This window comes from Protopterus annectens, chromosome 8.part0 (genome assembly GCF_019279795.1).
Source record: "Protopterus annectens isolate FY-2018-M chromosome 8.part0, PAN1.0, whole genome shotgun sequence".
Classification (NCBI taxonomy): Eukaryota; Metazoa; Chordata; order Ceratodontiformes; family Protopteridae; genus Protopterus; species Protopterus annectens.
The window spans coordinates 280,825,263-280,846,744 of NC_056741.1; the positions used below are offsets into that span (position 1 = coordinate 280,825,263).

At 41.9% G+C, this 21,482-nt stretch overlaps 1 protein-coding gene across 1 annotated transcript in view; it reads left to right on the forward strand.

The window, feature by feature from the left end:
* IQGAP3 (IQ motif containing GTPase activating protein 3) overlaps positions 1 to 21,482 on the forward strand; it is a 2,364,408-nt gene that overhangs the window by 1,922,028 nt on the left and 420,898 nt on the right. The window contains exon 32 of the mRNA XM_044079778.1: positions 12,926 to 13,073. Coding sequence (XP_043935713.1) covers positions 12,926 to 13,073 — 148 coding nt within the window. The remainder of the gene's footprint in view (positions 1 to 12,925; positions 13,074 to 21,482) is intronic.

Below are 21,482 nucleotides of genomic sequence, written 5' to 3' on the forward strand. Positions count from 1 at the left end.
CACCCCTAAACGCAAACATCCCAAGTCTATTCTTAGAAAACGCAATACACATACTGATTCATCGGGGGGTGATTCCTCTTCTGGTACATATTTGGATGCACAGCAAATCTCAGACTCCCCCATCCCCAAACGTAATAACAGTGTGGCCCCTTTAGGCCTTACAAGAGGGGAGGCAGGAAACATAGAAAAAATAAGAAGTTTGGAGGGCCTAATGGAACTGTTGACGAACAAATAAATAAGTGTGCTAGAACAAATGTACTAAATATTTCTGATGTAACATTATCTGACTCACAAATTGCTTTGCTAAATAAAGGTCTCTCTTTTATACCATTTTTTTTTGTTCCTGAAGACAGATTTGCACAAGATGTGACAGCATTTTGCAGATTGCTTAATTTAAAACTGTATTTTCATGACAAAAAATATGATGATGCTACTGTTGATAATTTCAAATACCACAAATCCACCTTTGTCCCACCTATGCATCCTTGTGTGAGTCTTTTCCAAAATAGTTTTCTCAAAGATCTACACTTTACCTCGGGTATGACTCACCCCAAATCTAACAATCTCTCAAAGACAGATATGTCAACCTTACAGGAACTTACCAATAACAAAAATTTGGTTATCATCTCTGCAGACAAAGGTGGTGCTGTGGTAGTCATGAATTGGACCCTATATGATGTTGAGGCTCAGAGACCGCTGGAAGATGTCAGATATTATACTAAAATGCCTCTTGATCCAACATCTATGTTTAAACATCAAATCAATACTTTTTTGGATTCAACAGTAGAAAATGGTATCATTACACAAAATACCAAAATTCATCTGACTATATCTGATCCCAATAGCCAATACATTGATTTTCTGCCCAAAATTCACAAAGATCCTTTGCATCCCCCAGGCAGACCGATTGTGGCAGGTAATGACTCCCTAACTGAACCATTATCTGAATTTCTAACTAAACACATCAAACCATTATTGAGATGGGTAAGATCTAGAATTCAGGATACCACAGAATTTTTAGGTATCATAAATGACATGCAAATTTAAGACGACTGGTTGTTATGCACCTTGGATGTTAGTGCACTATACACCAACATACCACATTGGGCAGGGCTAGATGCAGTAGAATATTGGCTATACAAATCAGAGCTATACAGACCTGGCTTTAACACCTTTCTTATATGCCTAACTGAACACGTTCTCACCAAAAATGTTTTCTTCTATGGAAAACAATGCTATCTCCAAACACGGGGTACTGCAATGGGCGCATCTTTTGCCCCCATATATGCAGATCTGTACATGGCATACATAGAAGAACAAATCATTTATGATGTTACAAACAGCATTTATTTAATGGAAATTGATATCTGGCATAGATATCTGGATGATTGCTGGATGGTGTGGAGGTCTGATGTGGAATACTTGATGGAATTTGTTGAGTATCTTAATAACAACAAATGGGGTTTACAATTTACCATCAACTATGACCAACACAAAATCACATACTTGGATGTGCTGGTATCAAGGAATAAGGATAACACCCTCCGCACAGAAGTATTCAGAAAATATCCAGAATACAACACCTTACTCCACGCATCCAGCTATCATCCAGCACATATTACTAAAAACATCCTCAAGTCTCACTTTATTAGGATGAGACGTATTTGCTCAGAAGAAAATACCTTTCAGGTTTTTCGTAAAGATTTGTCGAATAGATTTCAAGAAAGGGGCTACAGTATGGGTTATGTACATACAGCAAACAATTATGCTGCAAATCTGGACAGGGAAGACCTCCTTAAGTGCAAACATAAATCACAGAACAAAAATAACAATCTACGATTTATTACTACATACGGCAGAAATACAAATAGAGTCATTGATGTTATCAGACGACAGTGGAACATTCTCCTAGCTGATAATGTTTTGTCACAACATTTATCCGAGACCTGCATGTTTTCATTTAGAAGGGGGAAAAATCTTGGATCTCATTTCAGTCACTACAAACATCACAATGATGCTATTAACCAGAACACGATCCAAACCTTAATCTCTGGAGATAAACTTGTGGGCTGCATGCCATGTGGTCATTGCAGCCATTGTAAACATGTGCTCAAAACCAAACAATTTTCCAGTAGTAATTGTAGCACTATATATGAATCAGTTTTTTTGCAAACTGCAGCACGGATTGGATTATCTATATGGCCTCTTGCAGTTGTCATGCATTTTACACAGGACAAACATCTACACCTATCAAGTTACATATTTCTGAACACCTTAGTGATGTTAAATGTAAAAGAATGAGTAACGCCTTGTACAAACACACTCTTAAACATACCACAGCAAGATTTCATTTTACCATCATTGATAAAATAATAGGCGACAGATCTAATAAATCTGGTTGGCACAGCAAACTAAATATAAAAGAAAAGAAATGGATTGTGAAATTAGGGACACTTTTCCAGCCTGGTCTTAATGAATATTTATGATTTTGTATACTAATGAATATTCATGAGCTCACCAATGAAACTTTGAGACTAATTGTCAATGTATAAAAAGAGCCTCAAGATGTTATGAATATTTACACTGATGAAGGCTAGGTTAACACCATAGCCGAAACCGGTCTGTTATCTTTGTGTTTTTTTATTTTTTAACTAATTAAATTAGTTCACACAGCTCACAGTTGCTGGCTTCTGCTTTTTGTTAACCATGTGTTTTTGAGCCGTGCAATCACTTCCGTGCAGGGGAATTCCTTTTGAGTTTTACCTGTGCAGTCGTGATTACAGGAGCTTTGCATTCTTCTGGTATAGAGATGGGCCCTTTAGGGGGTAAGAGGGGGGTAAAGTTAGCACTGAACCTATCTGCCAGGATGTTGGCAATATCAGTTGGTTCTGTATATTTAGTGCCATTGTGCTGTATCTCAGAGCATATCTGAGTGTTGCCATTGAGATTCTTGACATAGCTATAGAATGCTTTGTGGTTGTCTTTAGAATCAGTGGCGATTTTCTTTAAGTAACTAGCTTTGGAGGATTTTATGAGGGATCTTGGCTTCTTACTGAGGCTGACCAGAGAGTTCCTCCAATCATGGGATTTTACTCTTTTTTGCAACAGTTTCTTTCTTCTGTTGTAGAGTTTGTTTATGGCAGAGATTTGGAGGATACCATCTTGGTTCTGCTAGGGGTAGCATGATCCATGCAATCATGTAAGTGATTATAAAGTACATTTGTGTAGGATTCAACAGTCACACCTCTGTTGTCCGTCTCCATGGGTGTCGTGAAGTTTGCCACTTCTGTCTTAAGAAGCATGAAGTTGGCTTTGGAGAAATTTTTTACGGTGGTTTCCCTAATGGGGATGGTGGCGAGATGTGGATGTCTAGAGTGATTAGCTTGTGGTTGGATCTGACCAAAGAGGAACTGACCTCTGGTGTGGAACACTGGTCGCCCATGTTAGTAATGACCAGGTCTAGGATATTGCTGCCCCTGGTGGGGGTGTGGATAAGTTGATCCAAAATTTTTGAATTCCAGAAACTGTTGAGCAAAAGAGTTGGTACAGGAGTAGTTTTCCCAGTTAATGGTGGAGTAGTTGAAATCGCCCATTATTAGGGTGTTGGGTTGTACCCTAATATTTTCCAGTGTATCCAGAAATGAGGAGTGGGAATTCTGGGGCATGGTGGGGGATCTGTATTTGGATTGCAGTCTTGCCCAGAGTTAGATGCACTTGGATAATCTTGGATGCATTATGCTGAGCAGCTAGCCTGGAGGTCTGGATATCCTTAATGAATATGGACACGCCTCCGCCTTTAGTGTTTCGGTCCAGGTTAGGTGACCGAAACATATGGTATAAATTATAGCCTGGCAATGCGGCGGTGCTCTCTGGAGCCTTGAACCAGGTCTCTGTCACTGCACAGATGTCAATGTTCTCCATTTTAAGGAGTGCCTCGAATGAGTGCATTTTGAGATTTAGACTTCTAGCATTACCCTCAGATTTTGCTTGTTTGTACCTGTTATGGTGGTGAATTTGTCATTTGAACCTTGCCTAAAAAAGGCACCATAGGGATGGCAAGAGCCTTAGCCAGTATCCGGTATCCCAAGGGCGACAGGTGCAGGCTATCTCTGGCAAAGCATCGTGGTCTGTCGATCATATCATCACAGGCAGACACAGATACTGGATCCCCTTAGAATGACACCAGAAGCTTAGCCAATTGTTGAAGTCAATCATTTTACCCTTGTACTGTGGTGTCATTCTGGATGATGGCAGGATGCTACTCAGGGCTAGGGTCATACCTGACTGGGCTACAAGATCGGAGAGCTCCTTCATGTCTCTCTTCATGTAGTCCAGAGAGGTACATCTCAGGTCATTCACACCAACATGGACAATGACAGAGACATATTTGTACTTGTTATGGAGTGAACTGAGTGCGTGCATTATGTGGCGGATCCTAGCACCCGACAGGCAGCTGACAGTAACTTTCTCCTTGTTTAGCCTGGTGAGTGGAGCATCAGTGTGCCTGACTATAGAGTCACCTATGACTAGAGTGTTGGGTACGTTGTTATGCCTTATGGGGTGTGGTTGAGTGGCACACTGAGTTTGTGGACTATGCGTCATTTGGGTTGTGTTGGGGGGTGGAGGTTGCTTGTGTTTCAGATTTGGAGGTCTCTGTTGCTTGAGCAGGTTTTTATTAAGAGCCTCTGCAAATGTAGGTGTGTTTTGTGTTTCTATATGTGTGCTTTGGTGGTGTAGGTTTTGAGGGACTATGTGATGTGTGGTGTGGTGCAAGTGTTTACCTTCTCCTCTTGACTGTCTAGACCAGTCTTGGGTGAAGAGAGCTTTGCTTCCAGTTTGGCTATATAAGTGCATCCCTCACAGGTTGTAGTGTTGGGTGGTAGGAGGAGAGGGTTTTCTGTGTACATGAGGCAATTGCTGCATTGCCCCAAGATGTCCAGATTCATCAGGTAGACAAGAGAAAACACCGGGAGCTGACCCTTAGACATGCCTGGATAGTTGCTTATTTATTAAGTACTAAAAACTTTTTTCCTCTAGATAAGTGAGGAAAGTTGAGTGCTATAGTAATTTATAGCTTATTTAGTGCTTACAATGAGTTCTGAACAAGTGCTGAGCTCAAAGAAACAGATTTGAGTGCTAAAACTGAACAACTCTCGCTTTATAGATAAAAGTAAATGGGTACCTGCTATCTAAATGGATAATAGAAAAGAAAGCTGAACACAGATCACTTACTGTAATTTAGCATGCCCTTGCTGGTATAAATGAGAGAACAGTTGCTGGGTTTGGAACAACTGGAAAACTAGGTTTCACTATCTTATTTACTGCTGTCAGGTCCTGTGCAAATCTATATATTTCTTTTTCTGACACTGAAGTTTCTACCAGGCCTGAAGGCACAGTAAGGACAAAACCTGGGTATGAAGGGAGTGCTTTCTTTACACTTAAACCAAGCCTTGGTAGCTACACATACATTGCTATGTTCCAGATACTGGAGCATCTCAAGATTAGGCAGTGTTATTGAGACTCCTAGTGTTAAGATGAACTTAAGTTGAAATGTCTATTAAATGGGGTCTGCCTAATAATGGCACTATGGAGGCAGCAAGGGCTTTTGCCAATATGTTGAAACCCTTGAGTAAGAGATACGAGCCATCCCTTGCAAAACAAGTAGAACTCTGCTGCCTTGTCTCTACTGCAATTGATTCATACCAGATCCCCTTGGAATGACAGCAACAAAGTCATTTGCTAAAGCCAATTATCTTTTCTTTATAGCTAGGAATTATTCTTGGTGAAGAAAGAATTCCACTTAACCACTCCTGCATTTATCACATGCCTAAAGAGTTTCAGCATGCATCTCTGCATTTATCACATGCCTAAAGAGTTTCAGCATGTATCTCTGCATGTCTTTAAGGATTTTGCTCCCCAGGTCATTCACTTCCACATAAACCATGTCATAGTCCTACATGTCTCAGGAAAAGGTCCAGACAGTTTTTGTAATTCCTGTGATCCTGACACCTCTGACAGTAATGTTGTCCTTGTCTAGCCTGGTGAGTGGGGAAACTATATGACTAACAATTAAGTCACCAGTGTTTAATACACCTTTATCAGAAGCTAGTTTAGCATTACTGGATTGAAAACAACTTTGCAATTGGTGACTATCTGTATATGTGTGCACGGAATAGAGGAGTTGACAGATTTTCTCTGAGGCCTTTTTTTTAACAAGTTCTAGAAGGCATTGGCAAGGATATTTTTTTACGGTGTCTGCGTATGATCTTTCAGTGTTAGTGTTCTGAAAATGTACTGGGTGAGGTGAGGATGTGCTTGTGTGGTTACTATATATTAATGTTCATGAAAGCAATGCCTTCATATTAACTAGGTATTTACACCTCAGAGAGACCAAGCTTTCTGGATTAAGTAGGAGTTCGTTATCAGTGAGCATAACACAGTTACACTGCCTTAGCAAATCAAGTGCAAGGAGGAGGCTAGTTGTGAAAGAGGAACAAGTTTGCTGGCCCTCCATATTGTCCACTGCTTTGCATTAGCTATCAGAGTGCTCAAGGAAGCAAAGGGGGCTGGGAGAAGTACTGTCAGAATAGCATCAGAGTGACGTACAGCACGCTGATGCTCCCAGTGCAGCTAAAAGCAAATCAGAGTAGCCAAGCTAATGCAAACAGGGCACAGATGAGCAGCTGTGTCTCAAGAGTATAGGCTTGGGGAACTCAACAGGAAAAAATGAAAAATTCTCTTACCACCTACTAGTAAGCTATAGCTATAGTGGCACTGTGCTGGACATAAATAAACACATGACTGTGCTATAAATAACAATTAAACAAAACAAAAGAAACAAGAGAACCACCCATTAAACTATTCTGGAAGATTCAGTGGTGTTCAGATGCTTAGAAAATGACAATAATGAACCTTCTCAAACAAGAATACCTTTTGATCTGATGTTGGCTGTTCCATCCATTCCTCAATGGATGGATCTTGGATTCGGCTTTGACCACTTTAGACTTTAGGATCTGCAGCACAGTCTTTGTCACTTACCTGTAATCCCCTCCTGTCTGCAAGATTATCACAGATCTTGTTTGTCGCTCATGCACAACAAAACATGGTCCACTCTACTTAGGCTCGCCTCAGTTAAGTTATTGCTGCTTCTTGCTACTTTTGTTGTACTTTTGATAGTTGCTAGTCTTCCCTTTGTGATAAGAGTACCTTTCCTTGTATTTTCCCCTTATCTGAAAAGTTTTTCCTCTATGTAAACTGATTTTTCCATTTGTCTTGTGCCTTTGGCACCTCACCTCTCTATTTGAGTGTTTAGGATATGGATATATTTTTGAGTGTTATTGTATTGATCCTCATAAAAATTGTTGGTATTTTTGTCTACAAAAAATTGCTTTGTGTGGAATTTTTCTTTTTCCTCATTTGATTAGCTGAGTCATGTCTTACAAGAAATTAGGGTTCAAAAAATGTGTGACTTGCAGACAGAAACTTAAAATTCGGATGATTTTCAAAAATGTGTATGTTTTTTAGCTGCTGCCCACTTGGATAAGGACTGCTCTATCTGTATGGCCTTTGGCCACCAGGCCTTCATTGAGTATAGGAATAAACTTGGCTTGAAGGGACTTCTCCCTTCTTTTATAGAAGAATCATCTTAGTATGTGTCTTCTCTTTCTGGGGCCTCCCTGTCCAGTAAAAAATCTTTGGACAAATCTAGAGAGGAGACGAGTGACAAGCCCAGAGAGAAGGGCAAGGAGACAAGGAAATGCTTTCCTTAGTCTCAACTGTCTTGAACTCCAGCCACTAAGAAGGCCATGTCATCTGATCTAATGGTCTTAAGATCCAGAACCCCTCCTTTACCAGAGCAGAGATAGTCACTGGGGCCCTGGCTGCCTTCCCCCTTTCTTCAGGAGAGACTGGTACAAAGATTATATAGACTACCATCTGAGTCTTCCTCCCTAAGGTCTATTAGGTCTACCAAAAGCCTGACAGAAGTTCCTCAGGACTCAAATTCAGCTGGGAGTTCTCCTGGCACCACATCCCATCAGACCGGTAAGCTTTGGTCTTTCAACCCTTCCTATGGGTTGCTCCTAGCCAAGCCCAGTGCTTGTCTTTAGGGACTCAGTATTTGAGATTTCCACAAGATTTATCTGCATTGGCTCCGAAGATATGGTCATCTGCCACTACGGCGACTTCTCCAATTCCAGGCTCCTCACATCTGTAGGGGTCTGTGATCCAATGCTCATTCGGGGGCAGGAGAACAACTTCCTAATTGTCAGAACTGTCCCTTCCTCTCAGAGCTGCAGGGTTAGACAGCTTGGCTCTGGAATCAGTCTCAGAGCAAAATTGAGCTTCTTTCCTTGACCATCTGGGTGTTTAGCTTTCAGCTCATACAGGATGGCTTGACGTTTTCCCTTGGCTTCTACTTTCGAGGCAGTTCAGAGAGCTCTCTCTAGTGCTGGTGAATGGAAGTCTCTTTTTCTTTCGGTTCTGCCCTCCCCACAGATGAAAAGCCTAAGTCGTGATCCTACACAGTCTATCCCATCAGGGCAGCCAGTTCCTATAAGCCTTGAGACATTCCACATACAGGGCACCCAACAGTCTTCCGAGTCCTCTCCAGAACATCCCATGCGGTTTGCTCAGAAACATTCATATAAGGAGAGGCACGTTGACTTCTTGCAGGAGTCCCTCACTGAAGACTCAGATCTTACTGAAGGGGAGGTATCCCCCAAATCACTACTTGAGGACATCTCATTCAAGAAGATCCTCAAACTCTTTAGACAGAAGAGTTTGGTCTTCTGAAGACTCCTTGCAGAGGAGTCTGTGTTTCCAGAGGCTTTTGGATCTCGCTCAGTTGTTACTTGGGTGGTCCCTCCCACCACTGAGATAGTGCACTTGATCTCTCTGTGGGCATGGAATGAACCAGATGTGATGGAATCGAATCGATACCCAGAAAAAAAAAAAAAAAACAGATAAATTTCTTGTTGCTCCAAAAGACTTGATAGTATTGTGGCAAGGGTCCAGCTAAGGATGCCATGGTAATAGTGGCAGCCACTAAAAGAAGCCTGCAGAAGAGACCTCGTCTGTCCATCCCCCTAACCGGCAGCCTAGGGCTTTATATAGATTTGGGACGTGAATTTATCTTCAGCTACCTTTGCATTAAGGTCTTTGAATTATTTGGCACATATTACAAGGTCTCAGAGAGATTTGACAAGGTAGGTCTTCAAATCTCTCTGTGGGTCCATGTATGCAGAGGATAAGAAAACCATGGACTTGCAGCTGACCACCCTACAGTCCCTATCAAATGCCTCTATGCACCTTATATCCAACGGGATTGAGGATGCTTCAAGAGCTGCAGGTATAGCCATTACCATAAGGAGACATGCGTTGATGCACTTGTGTGACTTCGCAGAGGCTTTCAAGATGTCCTTTGTAAATGCTCATTTTGATGGTTCAACCCTTTTTGGACCCAAGGTTAAAGACACTCTCCAGGAGTCAACAAGACAGGAAGATGCTTTCTGCCTTAGGAATACAGTTTTCTGCCCTGCAGCAAGGCTCCTGGTGAGCAGACTGCCCACTCTGTGCATCTAGGCCCAATAGCTTCTATCCTATCACGTGCTACCAGCCAGATTGGTTGTTCAACTATTGGGGTCAATGGTGACTTCTATTAACCTTAGTTCCCTTAGAGAGAGATTACATGACCGTTCTTCAGTGAGTGCTTGGCAGTTCAGTGGTCCACCAGATATCAATCCATGAATTTTCTGATTCATTTGACAAACATTTGCAGGACTCTCCTATAGTGGTAGATCCAATCTCCTGAGGTTCCCCAGACTTGACTATTTGTTCCTCCCCCTCCTCCCCTCCCAAAGCCACTGTGACCATGGATGCCTCCGAACGGTGGTGGGGTGGAGGCATTACTTGAGAAGGATCATCCAAGGTATATGGTTCTCCATCCGAAAATAGGCTTCTCCTGGAGATGAGGGCAGTTTTCTTAGCATTGCAGGTCTTCCAGGAGGCCCTTCCTCTAGCAATGATTTTCATCCAGACTGACAGCATGTCTGTAGTTTGGCACATCTAACAAGGGGGAACATGTTCCTGCCATCTGTGCAAAAAACCATGAGATTGTGGCAGTGGGTGATATCTTCCAATCACTAATAGCAATGAAACTTACCAGGGAAGTCCAACGTTTTAGCAAACAGGTTGAGACAATCAATTGTTACCTCATGAGTGGTCTGTCAACGCAACAATGGCAGAACAAATTTTTCAACATTGGGATCAACCATGCTGCAATCTTTTTGCCTCTCCTCTCAACTCCAAATGCATCAGGTTCTTTGTTCTAATCCCTCCAGTGGGGAACCTCACCAAGGGATGCTCTAACACATCTTTGCCCCCCCCCCTCAATCTCCTCTCTAACTTTCCTCTTACCCCACTGATTCCAAAATGTTTACAGAAACTTCTCTAGAGGAAGATCATGGTCATCCTTATTGCCCCGTCTGACCTTAACTGATGTTTCCCCTTCCTTTGACCTCACTCACTATACGTGCCTTGGGTGCTGGACCCCTATCCAGATCTTCTTCTCTCACTGTTCACCTAGGTATTCGAGCCCAGAGGTTAACCCAGTTATGTTCTCCACTTACAATGATAGCTAGTCAGTAAATTTTGTCTTCCCAATTTATCCACATTCTCAGTTCTTTTCAGAAAGTATCTACCAGGGAAGTTTGTAAGAGTAAATGGAAAGAAATTATTGTTTGGGCCTCCCAAAGCAGTCTGTATCCTTTTTCGTCTCGTGTTTAGATTTTTTAGCTTCTAATTTTCAGGATTTTGACAGTTACTCTATTATTAAGTTTCATTTAACAGCTATTTCAGACTTGAAACTATATAAAGCTTTGTTGCGAGAGGTACTTTCTTGCTTAGCGCCCCCACTTAGGGATCCTACTCCTCTTTGGGATGTGACTATTTTGCTCCAAGCTTTAACCCAGACACCTTTTGAACCTGCTGCCAGGGTGGATTTTAAGTTTTTGACCGGGAAAATACATTTCTAGTTGCTATTACATCAACTTGAAGAGTGTTGGAACATCAAGCTTTGTCTTGCAAGCCTCCATACATTGTCTTCCAGAAGGACAGGGTATCCTTATGGGACTAATCCATCTTTCATACCTAAGGTAGCTACTGAGACATCTCTTAACCAGTGCATCAGTCTACCAGTTTTCTTTCCAAATTTTTCAAATAAAAGAGAATGTTTCATTTGTTGGACCTGCATCACCGACTATGTTTCTACCTCCATCATACTAAAAAATTCAGAAAGACAGACCAGCTTTTTATCTTCTTTTCCAAAGCAACCTAGGTCAAGGTGTTTCAAAAGTATCCTTAGCTAGATGGTTCATAGGTTCATAGATTAGTACTAAGCTAACTGCCCTTGTAAGCCTAGCCATTTATCCCTTGTGAGACTCAAACCCTGCACCTTGTGTTTGTAAGGCAAACACCTTAACCATTAGGCCACCCTCCCAACCCTCTGACTCTTTTACTTATGTACATAAAGGGAAAGTATCAAGATTACCTAGACCAGTCAAGGTTCATTCTGTTAGATTTGTCTCCACTTCCTTGGCCTTCTTTTCAAGGCCCTCAATTGATGATGATTGTGCCACTTACCACCTGTTCTAACATTCACACCTTAATTTCCCATTATATGGATTTCCTGTCCAGGGATAAGGGTGGCTTTTGGATCAGCCATGAGACCACCGAGAGCTAAGTAGCTGCGGACTCTGTCCCATTTGTTGAGGAATGGACAGAACAGAAAACATCAAATAAGAATGTTATGTACACAATAGAACAATAGATCTGTGTTATTTGATTCTGTCCTTCCGTAGCTTCCTTTTCTTCTGTCCCCCTTCCATTTCATGGAAGATTTTGTTGTGTGCTTCTTGTATGACAGTTTGACCTGCCCATAACTATGGTATTGTACTCTTACAACTCCAGAGTGGTGTTCCGTCTCAGGCATCCTTTATACCATGGAGGTTGTTTATTTTCCTTTAATTTCTTCTATGGTTATGTTATGGTGTTGAGGGCAAACTCAATTTGAGGTACTCTTACAATCAGGAGGGGATTATGTATAAGGGGAGATGCCTTAGCAAGGGATTCTGAAGTCTAAAATTGGCCAGTGTTGGATCCAAGATCCATCTGTTGAGGAAGAATGGAATCAGACAACACAGATCTATTGTTATAGTAAGTACATAACATTTTTTCATTTTCTGGTGCTTGTAAAGGTGCTTTAAAACCTTTTCTGTCTAAAACTAGTGGGGTTTGGCTGTTTTGGGCTGAATGCCTTGCTAAAGATTCAAATTGGCAGTTAACACAGAGGATTAAGGCTAGGAACTGTTAATGAGCTGCTTCCTGATGTAGAGGCTTTGATTCCCTCACCCTTTATTTACTGTGTGACTTTGAGCAATTCAGTTAACAAAACTGTACTGTGGGACAGTTGGGAAATTGGGCTAGTCTTCTCAATGATCTCCTGGACCACGTGCCTAGTAACTACCTGTGAGCCCTATATTTTCAAAATTTGCTTTCAAGATTGTTTAGAAAGGAGTTTACTGACCATACCATATACAACCTAATGAAAACATTTACTGAAGTGTTTAATTAGTTTACCCAATTCATTATAGCTTAGGAATCTGGTCATCTGACAATGCATCCCCGCCACTTGCTGTAGATGCACAACAAATCAGCATGGTCCATAGGTACATGGCTGCTACCTCTGTTGAGATGTAAATATCAGTTGTTGAGTATAGGTAGTGAGCAATTCCGTTGTATGGCTCAGCTTCAGAAGATTCACTCAAAGTTGTTCAGATATGATGAGTACTTTGCATAACCACTGTTATAGTCTGCGATTAACTGACTGATTTCAGTCTTCTGATTGCTTTGTACTGATTTTTTGAAGGCGATGAGGCCAATCAGGATAGTGAGTCCAGTGAAGATTGTGCCATCACTCAGTATGGCAAAGTGGAGATTTCATTTATCCTCACTAACAAGTTTGATAGACTGGAAACTAACAGTGAAGAATTTGACTTCAGACGACTCATGCTTAGGTAAGCCATCTTTTTTCTGCTTCCTGCGTATTTCATTTCATGACTTCTCTGCTAACAGACTGTACGGCTTAAAATTCAGTTGTTGTGTAAAGTTCTATAGAAGACGTCCAAGTTGTGTCTCTGCATTAATTCATTGTTGATGTTGTTTCATGATTATATAGTGCTTTTTTACAAAAACTTGTTTCACACTGTCAATGTTTGATTTGTTACATTTATTTGCACATTTGTTAACTGGGTAAGTACACTGGTTAGATTGCCCTTTTTAGGCACAACCTAGGACAAGGTGGCACGATTACATTAATAGAAGCCAGTTAATTGGAATATTTCTTCCTTGATTTTTATTTCAACTTAAAAATAAGTTGGGAAATGATCATTTATCTTCTATCTGCAATAGTACTTTGAAAAAGATAAATTGCGGCCATTGCTCCACATGCCAGTATGTTAACAGCAGTGAGTTGTTCACTATTAATTACTATTAAAAACCGTCCATATCATGTGAAGGGCTGTTTTTCTTGCAATACTTCAGGCATTGTCTATTTAGCCCAATATAATTCATGCACTGCATTTTATGTAGGAAAAAGTAAGAGGCATTTTAGAAGATGTGTGTATGATCATATTTTGGACATAAGGAACAAAAAAACTATGAATGCCTTGGATAGGCGTATAGAGAGATATATACACAACATACTTTTAATTTTTGATATTAGAACAGATTAAGATGGACAGACAGGGTGGATTATAGAGGAACATCTAGAAAAAAATGAATTAAAATGGCAGTTGACGTTAAATGCCTGTAACCACCCTGGACTCAATGATTCTTGTTCCATAACTTCATTGTTGAAATTGAAGTTTTATGGTATATAACAGTTTAACATGTATATTTATTTTATGGAATCTTAGTCATGTATTTTAAATTGCATTGGTTGATTTTGAACAGCTGTTTTACTAAGGGGTATAAGTGGGTGTGGTTTTACATTGATTGTGGTTCTGATGAAGTTCTTATGAATGAAAGCACTTGACCAATAAAGTACTCTGCTTGGAAGTAGTTCGTTGGTTCCTTGTGGTTCTCAGTCAACCTTACATATTTCTCACTCAACTGTTGTTCCTCCTCCAACTCCATCTGAGCCTTCGGAGTTCCCGGTTCCGACAGTCCCAGTTTCGACTGCATCAACGCCAGAGAGAGTCTTGTCTCCAGCACCGATAAGTACGCTGAGCTCTTCAGTTCTGTCGGACCTGGAAACCTCTCGGGGTCGAGGCTTCGATGTTCATTCCGGGGAGTGTGGTTCAACGTCGATTTTTGTCGGAGCCATCCATGCTTCTTGGGGCTTTGGCACATGTAAGTTTCACTCCGGCTTGATGCTCATTGGCAGTTCCTTTGGTGCAGGATGGGACCACTGTTTCAAAGGAGTCTGTTTTAATTCCAGACTTCCATTCCTCTACAGGGGGATCTGCTTTCCAGGCCATGGAGAGGGCCTTGTCCACTGCAGACTGTCAGTTGACTCCTCTTTCGTCAGAACAACCCCCCCTGGTCCTTCCCATCACCCAGAGCTACCTCTAGCCTCTGACTTGGCATTGTGGGCACAGGAACCTCAGGATTCAACTGTGTAGGTTATGTCCTCTTCAGACACCTCCCTGACCAGTCCCACCAAGGAGGTACCCCGGAAGAGAAAGTGCAAGAGGAAGCACATGGACTCCGCTGAAGAGTCTTTCACAGAAGATGCTGACTTTGATGAAAGGGAATGTTCCCTAAGGTTACTCCCAGAAGTCGTGTTCTTTGGTGACATTTTAGAGATCCTTAAACAGAGGGGTGGCTGGACTTCCCAACAGCCTTCCTCAGAGGAGTCAGTACCTAGAGGCTTTCCATGCCTGACGATCTACTGCTTGAATTTCTCCGCCCGCTGATAATCTCATTAAACTGATTGCCCAGCATAAGTGGAAGATTCCCAACTTCATCGAGCCAATCTGTAAGAGACCAGACCATATATTATCAGCTCCCACAGACCAACAGCATTGGGCTAAAGAGGTGCCAGTGGATGTCATGGTGGTTGCGGCAGCCACCAAAAAGGAACTTGCTGATGAAAGTCCTACTATCCATCCTCCTAACAAGGAGTCTAGGACGATGGATAGATTGGGGAAGTGCATATATGTTTCATTGACTTTCATGCTTAGGTCCTTGAATTTCATGGCACATTTCGCCAGGCTTCAATATGATCTGATAAAGGCACTATCAGATACTTTGACAGGAGCCATAACTGACGGAGTTCAATCAAAGTTAGCTTCCCAGTTGGTGACACTCGAATCAGTTTGTAATTCGTCCATGAGGCTCATCGCACACACAGCTGAAGGGATGACCAGGGCAGCGGGATCTGGCGTAGCTATGAAACAACATGCCTGGATGCACTTGTGTGACTTTGTGGAGCAATTTAAGTCTTCTTTCATCAATGCTTCTTTTGACGGAACATCCCTTTTTTGGACCCAAACTTAGACACCCTTGCTAGATGAGAGAAAGATGGAAAGACACTTTGGGCATATGCTTTTCCCTCCCCAGTGGCCCTACTCAAGGAACCAGAGGAGTGGAAGGCAGTGGTGTAAAAATTCCCAAGGGCCTTTTCAGGACTCGCACGATAATGACTCCTCTTGGGGCAGTGGGGCGAGTTATAATGGAAGACGCAGCACCAGAGGCAGAGGTGGCCCGCAAAATCAGGGTTTCAGGGATTTTTTTTCCCTGGAAATTCCTATTGGCGGTCCTGGACGGAGGCCTGATTGCTGTCCTCTGGAGGCAGTAGTGGGACAACTATCCCTGCACCTACCTGCCTGGCTAACTATAACGGACAATTGGGTGCAGAGGATCATAACTAGAAGTTACTGTATTCCGTTCTCCAATCAACCCAAGACATGCAAAATAATCCTGGATGTTCCACCCAGCCACAGGGATGAAGCAGTAATAAAAATTGAAAAACTGCTCGACAAAAGAGCCATCCAAACAGTCCCACCAGACCAGATAGGATCCGGAGTTTACTCAAGATTCTTTTTAGTGCCAAAAAACACGAGGGACTGGAGACCAATTTTGAATCTCAGTGCTTTGAACAAGTCAGTTCAGAATGCCAAATTGGATGGTCACTTTTCAGTCTGTTCTCCCTTTCTTAGGGAAAGACAATTGGATTTGCTGAATAGAGCTACAGGATGCGTATTATCACATAAAAATAGACAAATGGTCCAAAAGATTTCTGCGCTTCCGGCTGGGAGTCCGTCATTCCCAGTTCAAGAGCCATGCCCTTTGGCCTCACCACAGCCCCCAGAGTGTTCAAGTGCATGGCAGTGGTTGCAGCTCACTTCAGACTGCAAGGATTCCATGTGATTCCATACTTAAACGACTGACTCATTACTGCAACCTCCAGGCATCTCCTGCTACAAGCAAGAGATCGTCCTTCAAACTTGTTCTTCATTGGGGATTACTGAAAACTATTAAAAATCCCGTCTAGAACCAACACAGCATTTAGAGTTCATAGAAGCATTGTTGAACACAAGCACCTGTATTATGTCTGTTCCCTAAGAAAGATGTCAAAGAATAAAATCTCAAGTCATCCATATCATTCACAGCAGAACAGTAACTGCAAGATTGGTACTTCAGGTTTTGAGATCTAGGGCAGCCTCCATTACCATAGCTGTTCTTACCAGGTTTCACATGTGAATCCTTCAATGGCTTCTAGCGTCACAATGGTTATTAATGACGCAACTGATGTCACATCAAATTCAGATCACCAATTTATGCAAAAAGGCCCTGAGTTGGTGGCTTCATTCCAATGACATTTTACTGGCCTGCCCCTTTGTCCCTCCACATCCTCAAGCCATAGTGACCACAGACACATCCCAGATAGGGTGGAGGGGGTATTATCTGGGAAAGACGTTCAAGGCACGTTGTCCCAGTCAGATGCCAATTTGCACATTAATGTTCTATAGGTGAGGGCAGTGCTCCTAGAATTGCAAGCATTCCAAGAAACCCTCCCCTCAGGAATGATTGCTATCCAAACCGACAACATGTCAGTAGTTTGGTACATAGACAAACAAGGGGGAACCTGATCTTATCCTCTTTGTCGAGAAGCTCTCAGGGTTTGGCAATGGACACTCTCAACCAACTGCTTTCTGGTTGCAATGCATATTACGGGGAGCTCCAACATGATTGCGGACAAGGTGGGCAGGAGTATCCTAATGCCTCACGAGTGATGTCTGTCCTTTGGTGGCAGAAAGGATATTCTGTCAATGGGGCCAGCCTTGCTGCAATCTCTTTTCATCTCCTCAGAACAACAAATGCAGCAGTGACTTCGACCTGATCCCCTCTGGGGGCGTCACCAAGAGATGCTCTTCTCCACGATTGGCCCCCCGGTCTCCTGTATGCTTTTGCCCCAGTTCCACTCATATCCCAGTTTCTAAAGAAAGCCAACAGGTTGCAGAACAAGATAATTCTCATTGCTCCTGGCCTCAACAAATATGGTTTCCCTTTCTCTGGCCTCACCTAATTCAAGAACCGTGGACTATGGACCTAGCTCCAGATCTTATTGTCCCATCCAGAGGAATTAATTCACCTGAATTTTCACAGTCTCAAGCTCACTGTGTGATTTCTCCAGTTCCAGTGATTGCCAGGCATACTAGCCTTTCTGCCCCAGTTCAACAAATTGTTTTAGCATCTCCCAAACCTTCGACTAGACGTTTATACAGCAGCAAGTGGCAAACATTTTCAAAATGGGCTTCAGACAGTAATCTCGACCCATATTTGGCATCAGTTCATAAGGTTTTGGAATTTTTATAATCGCTTTTCGATGCCGGGGTGTCATCCACAACTATACGTGTTCATTTAGCTGCAATTTCAAATTTTCATTGTGGTTTAAATGACAGCTCTAATGTCGCACAAACTGTGCAAAGCTTTTCTGAAAGGAACCTTATTGCTGAGACCTCCATATAAGGATCCATCTGCAACTTGGGACTTGAATCTGGTGCTACAGTCCTTAATTATGCCACCATTTTAACAGTCCAAAATATTTGTCCTAGAAAACCTCCTTTTTGGTTGCTTTTACTTCTGCTAGGAGAATATGAGAGTTACAGGCCTTATCTTGCAAGCCTCCTTACCTAATCTTTCATAAGGACAGGGCATCTTTGCAAACAAATCCATTGTTTTTACAAAAAGTAGTATCTGACACTAATATCAATCAATCTATACACTTTCCTGTATTTTTTCCCAATTTTTCGAACAAAGGCGAATATTGCCTGCATTTGTTGGATGTTCACAGACCATTGTTTTTTACCTGCACAGAGCAAAGGAATTCAGAAAATCTGATCAGCTGTTTGTTTCATTCTCTTCTGCTGCTCTGGGCAAATCAGTTCCTTAGGTTACTTTAGCTCGATGGCTCAAGGACTGCGTAACCTTCATTTATAATAAAAAGAAAGTTCAACTACCAGGACCTGTAAAGGCACATTCTACAAGAGCATTAGCCACTTCTGCAGTGTTCCATGTCAGTGCCTGTATAGATGATATATGTGCAGGGCTACTTGGGCATCTCCGCATACCTTTATTACTGATTACAGGCTGAATCTGGTCTCTAGGGGACAAGCATCCTTTGGTTCGATGGTGCTCAGGGATGTTCTTTCGTGAGACCTTCCAGGATTTCGATAGCTGGAGAGACTGTACCACAGTCCAGGATTAAGTGAAGATTGGCAACATCAGATAAAGAAGTTGTGTCTTACCATAACGTTCCATCTGTGTTGTCAATCTTCACTTACCCTTGACATCCCTGCCCTCCTTACCCTTGCCTTTCTTGCTACTTGGTAGAGTGGATCTATCCCAACAGATTGGATTATTCCTTTATGAATACAGATATTGTCTCTGATCTGTTATATCCTGTCTGTCACTAACTATCTTATGCAAACGTGATCTAAGGTACTCTTGAGAGGAGCGTTCTGGGTAGAGCTAAGCTTGAGAGTTTTTCGAATGCGCAAGCTAGAGTAACAGCCGAGCCTGTTCTGAGATTCGGAACCGAACCCACAGTCAAGGATAAGTGAAAATCAGCAACACAGATGGTATGTTATGGCAAGACATAACTTCTGTTTTTATAAAGTACACACAGGTTTCGGGTAACTACACAGTACTGAAATAATAATTGTAGGGAGAAAGAAAAGCACCCTAAGAGTTGAGTTAAACTGTAGGAGAATGCGGGGTTTTCCTTTAAGGGGGCTATTGCATGAGAAGTATTTTAATGAGGCATGTGCTGATACTCAGCTATAAATTTTTTTTTTCTCTCTAAAGTAAATTGGATTTTTCACCTCTACACAACTGCTGAGACTTTATCTTTGAGTAGATAACACAATTGTTTAAAACTTAACCTTGCTAAGACCAAAACTATTCTGGTATGTGCAACTATCTATCTATTTAATTTTCCTGTCTTCTCTCCTTTACTTATATATGGAGAAAATTAAGGGAATTTGTGGCTCGCATTCATGATTTGGTATTGATTGTAATAACAGGTCAACATTGAAGAAGCATGCGTCAGCTCTTATCCCGCTATTTCCATCTGAAAATCACTGCTCAGGTCAAATGCTACATTCCTTCATTAGATTTGGATAAAGTAGTTCATGCAGAACTTTTATGGACAAGCTTTTAACTGCTGTACTCCTTGGACATGTTACATCTATGCTGCAGGATCTGCCCTGTTGGTTGTAAACAGATGAATCTTTAAGATTCCTTGCCAACCGAGTCTTATTTATTCTGGGTCCTCCTTGCCTGAAAGTGTTTTTGGGATCTTAAGTATCAGTTGGGTAGCTCAGGTGATTACATGAGGGGCTGCTGGCAGTTCCAGTGGTATAGATGGAGATGTCTGGTAAGATTTCTTTTGGATATCTTACCTATCCTTTGGAACCAGCTGCCTTCCCTGAGTCAGTCACATGATCCAGCACTTTCCTTCAGACCCAATGATACCATATTTTTAGACAGGTTTTTTTTGGTGTTTCTGACAGAGGCATGTCATTCCACTTTTTTTTATTAAAGTATATTTTCTTTTGAATTTCTGTATTTATTAAAGTTAGCAATTTATTGTTTTCTGCATCTTCATATAATTTGTTTTTCTAAACATTAATAATTAATTATATTTAGGGTGGCCGTGGTGGTGCAGCAGTTACACCTCACAGCAAGAGGTTCTCTGGTTCGATCCTCGGCTGTGGTGTCTTCTGTGCGGAGTCTGCATGTCCTCCCTGTGGTCGCGTGAGTTTCCTCCGGGTGCTCCGGTTTCCTCTCACATCCCAAAGACATGCTGTAGGTGGATTGGACATTCTAAATTGGCCCTAGGTGTGAATGAGTGAATGCGTCCGTGTGTGTGCCATCTGTGGAAGGTTGGGTGCTGGGCTGGCAACTCGAGACCGTACAACTCCACTGCCAATCATGAGTGGACAGGTGATCCACTGTGGCGACCCCTAACCGGGAAAAGCCAAAAGAGGAACTAGTAATTATATTTGTTTTTAAATGTAAAATGTTTAGTATTAAACATTTTATAACTTAAATAAGGAAACTAATGCCCATTAGATGTGAGCATGAGCTCACTCATTACACATTTTGGGTGGAGCAGACATTCAGGTAGTTATTTAACATGTGCTGGGAGTTGTCCTTATGAATCTGGGATTGCATCTCTATGGAACATCACATGTAGGGTTGCCACCTGTCTGTATGCCCAAAATGGCATGTTTTTTACCAGCTTGTGATATTTTGCAAGGCAAATTATACCCACAATCAATAAAAATTCCCTAATTTTCACTCACCAAAACCAAGGCTCTGTTTTGAAGAATTAAAGTTACTTCTATTTCACATCATGTTGAGTTGTTTCTGACATAGAAACGTACTCTTCTATAACAATTAAAGGAAAGTTAGAAATCAGTAAGTGCCGTGTTTTTCATGTTTTTTTCCCCAGAGGTCACAACCGCCCCAAAAGAGGGACAGGTTGAAACCCTAGTTAATGATGCTTCCAGTAGACCTGCTGTAGACTTCTCTGTAATGCTGTTGACAAGCAGCCACCCTGTCCCACATGCCTTTTGCATGTTCAGTTCCATGTAGTCATCTGTCCACTCATACAAGTCCAGTCCATAATTGCAAGATAGCATTTTCCTACTCATTCTGCTTTCTTGGAGGACTACAGTGAACCCAAAGAATGTGACTCCTGATATAGGTTGGGGTAGTTAGACCTTCTCCCTACACCTCCCCACCAGTTAAAGGTTGCTTAAGAGAAATGACAAGTCTTATGACGACTTAGAAAGGCCTGAAACCCTTGATATTACCCCACACACACACACACACACACACACACACACACACACACACACACGCAGAAAAGTTTGAATGAGTATGTTAACAAAAAGGAGCAAAGAAGCTTT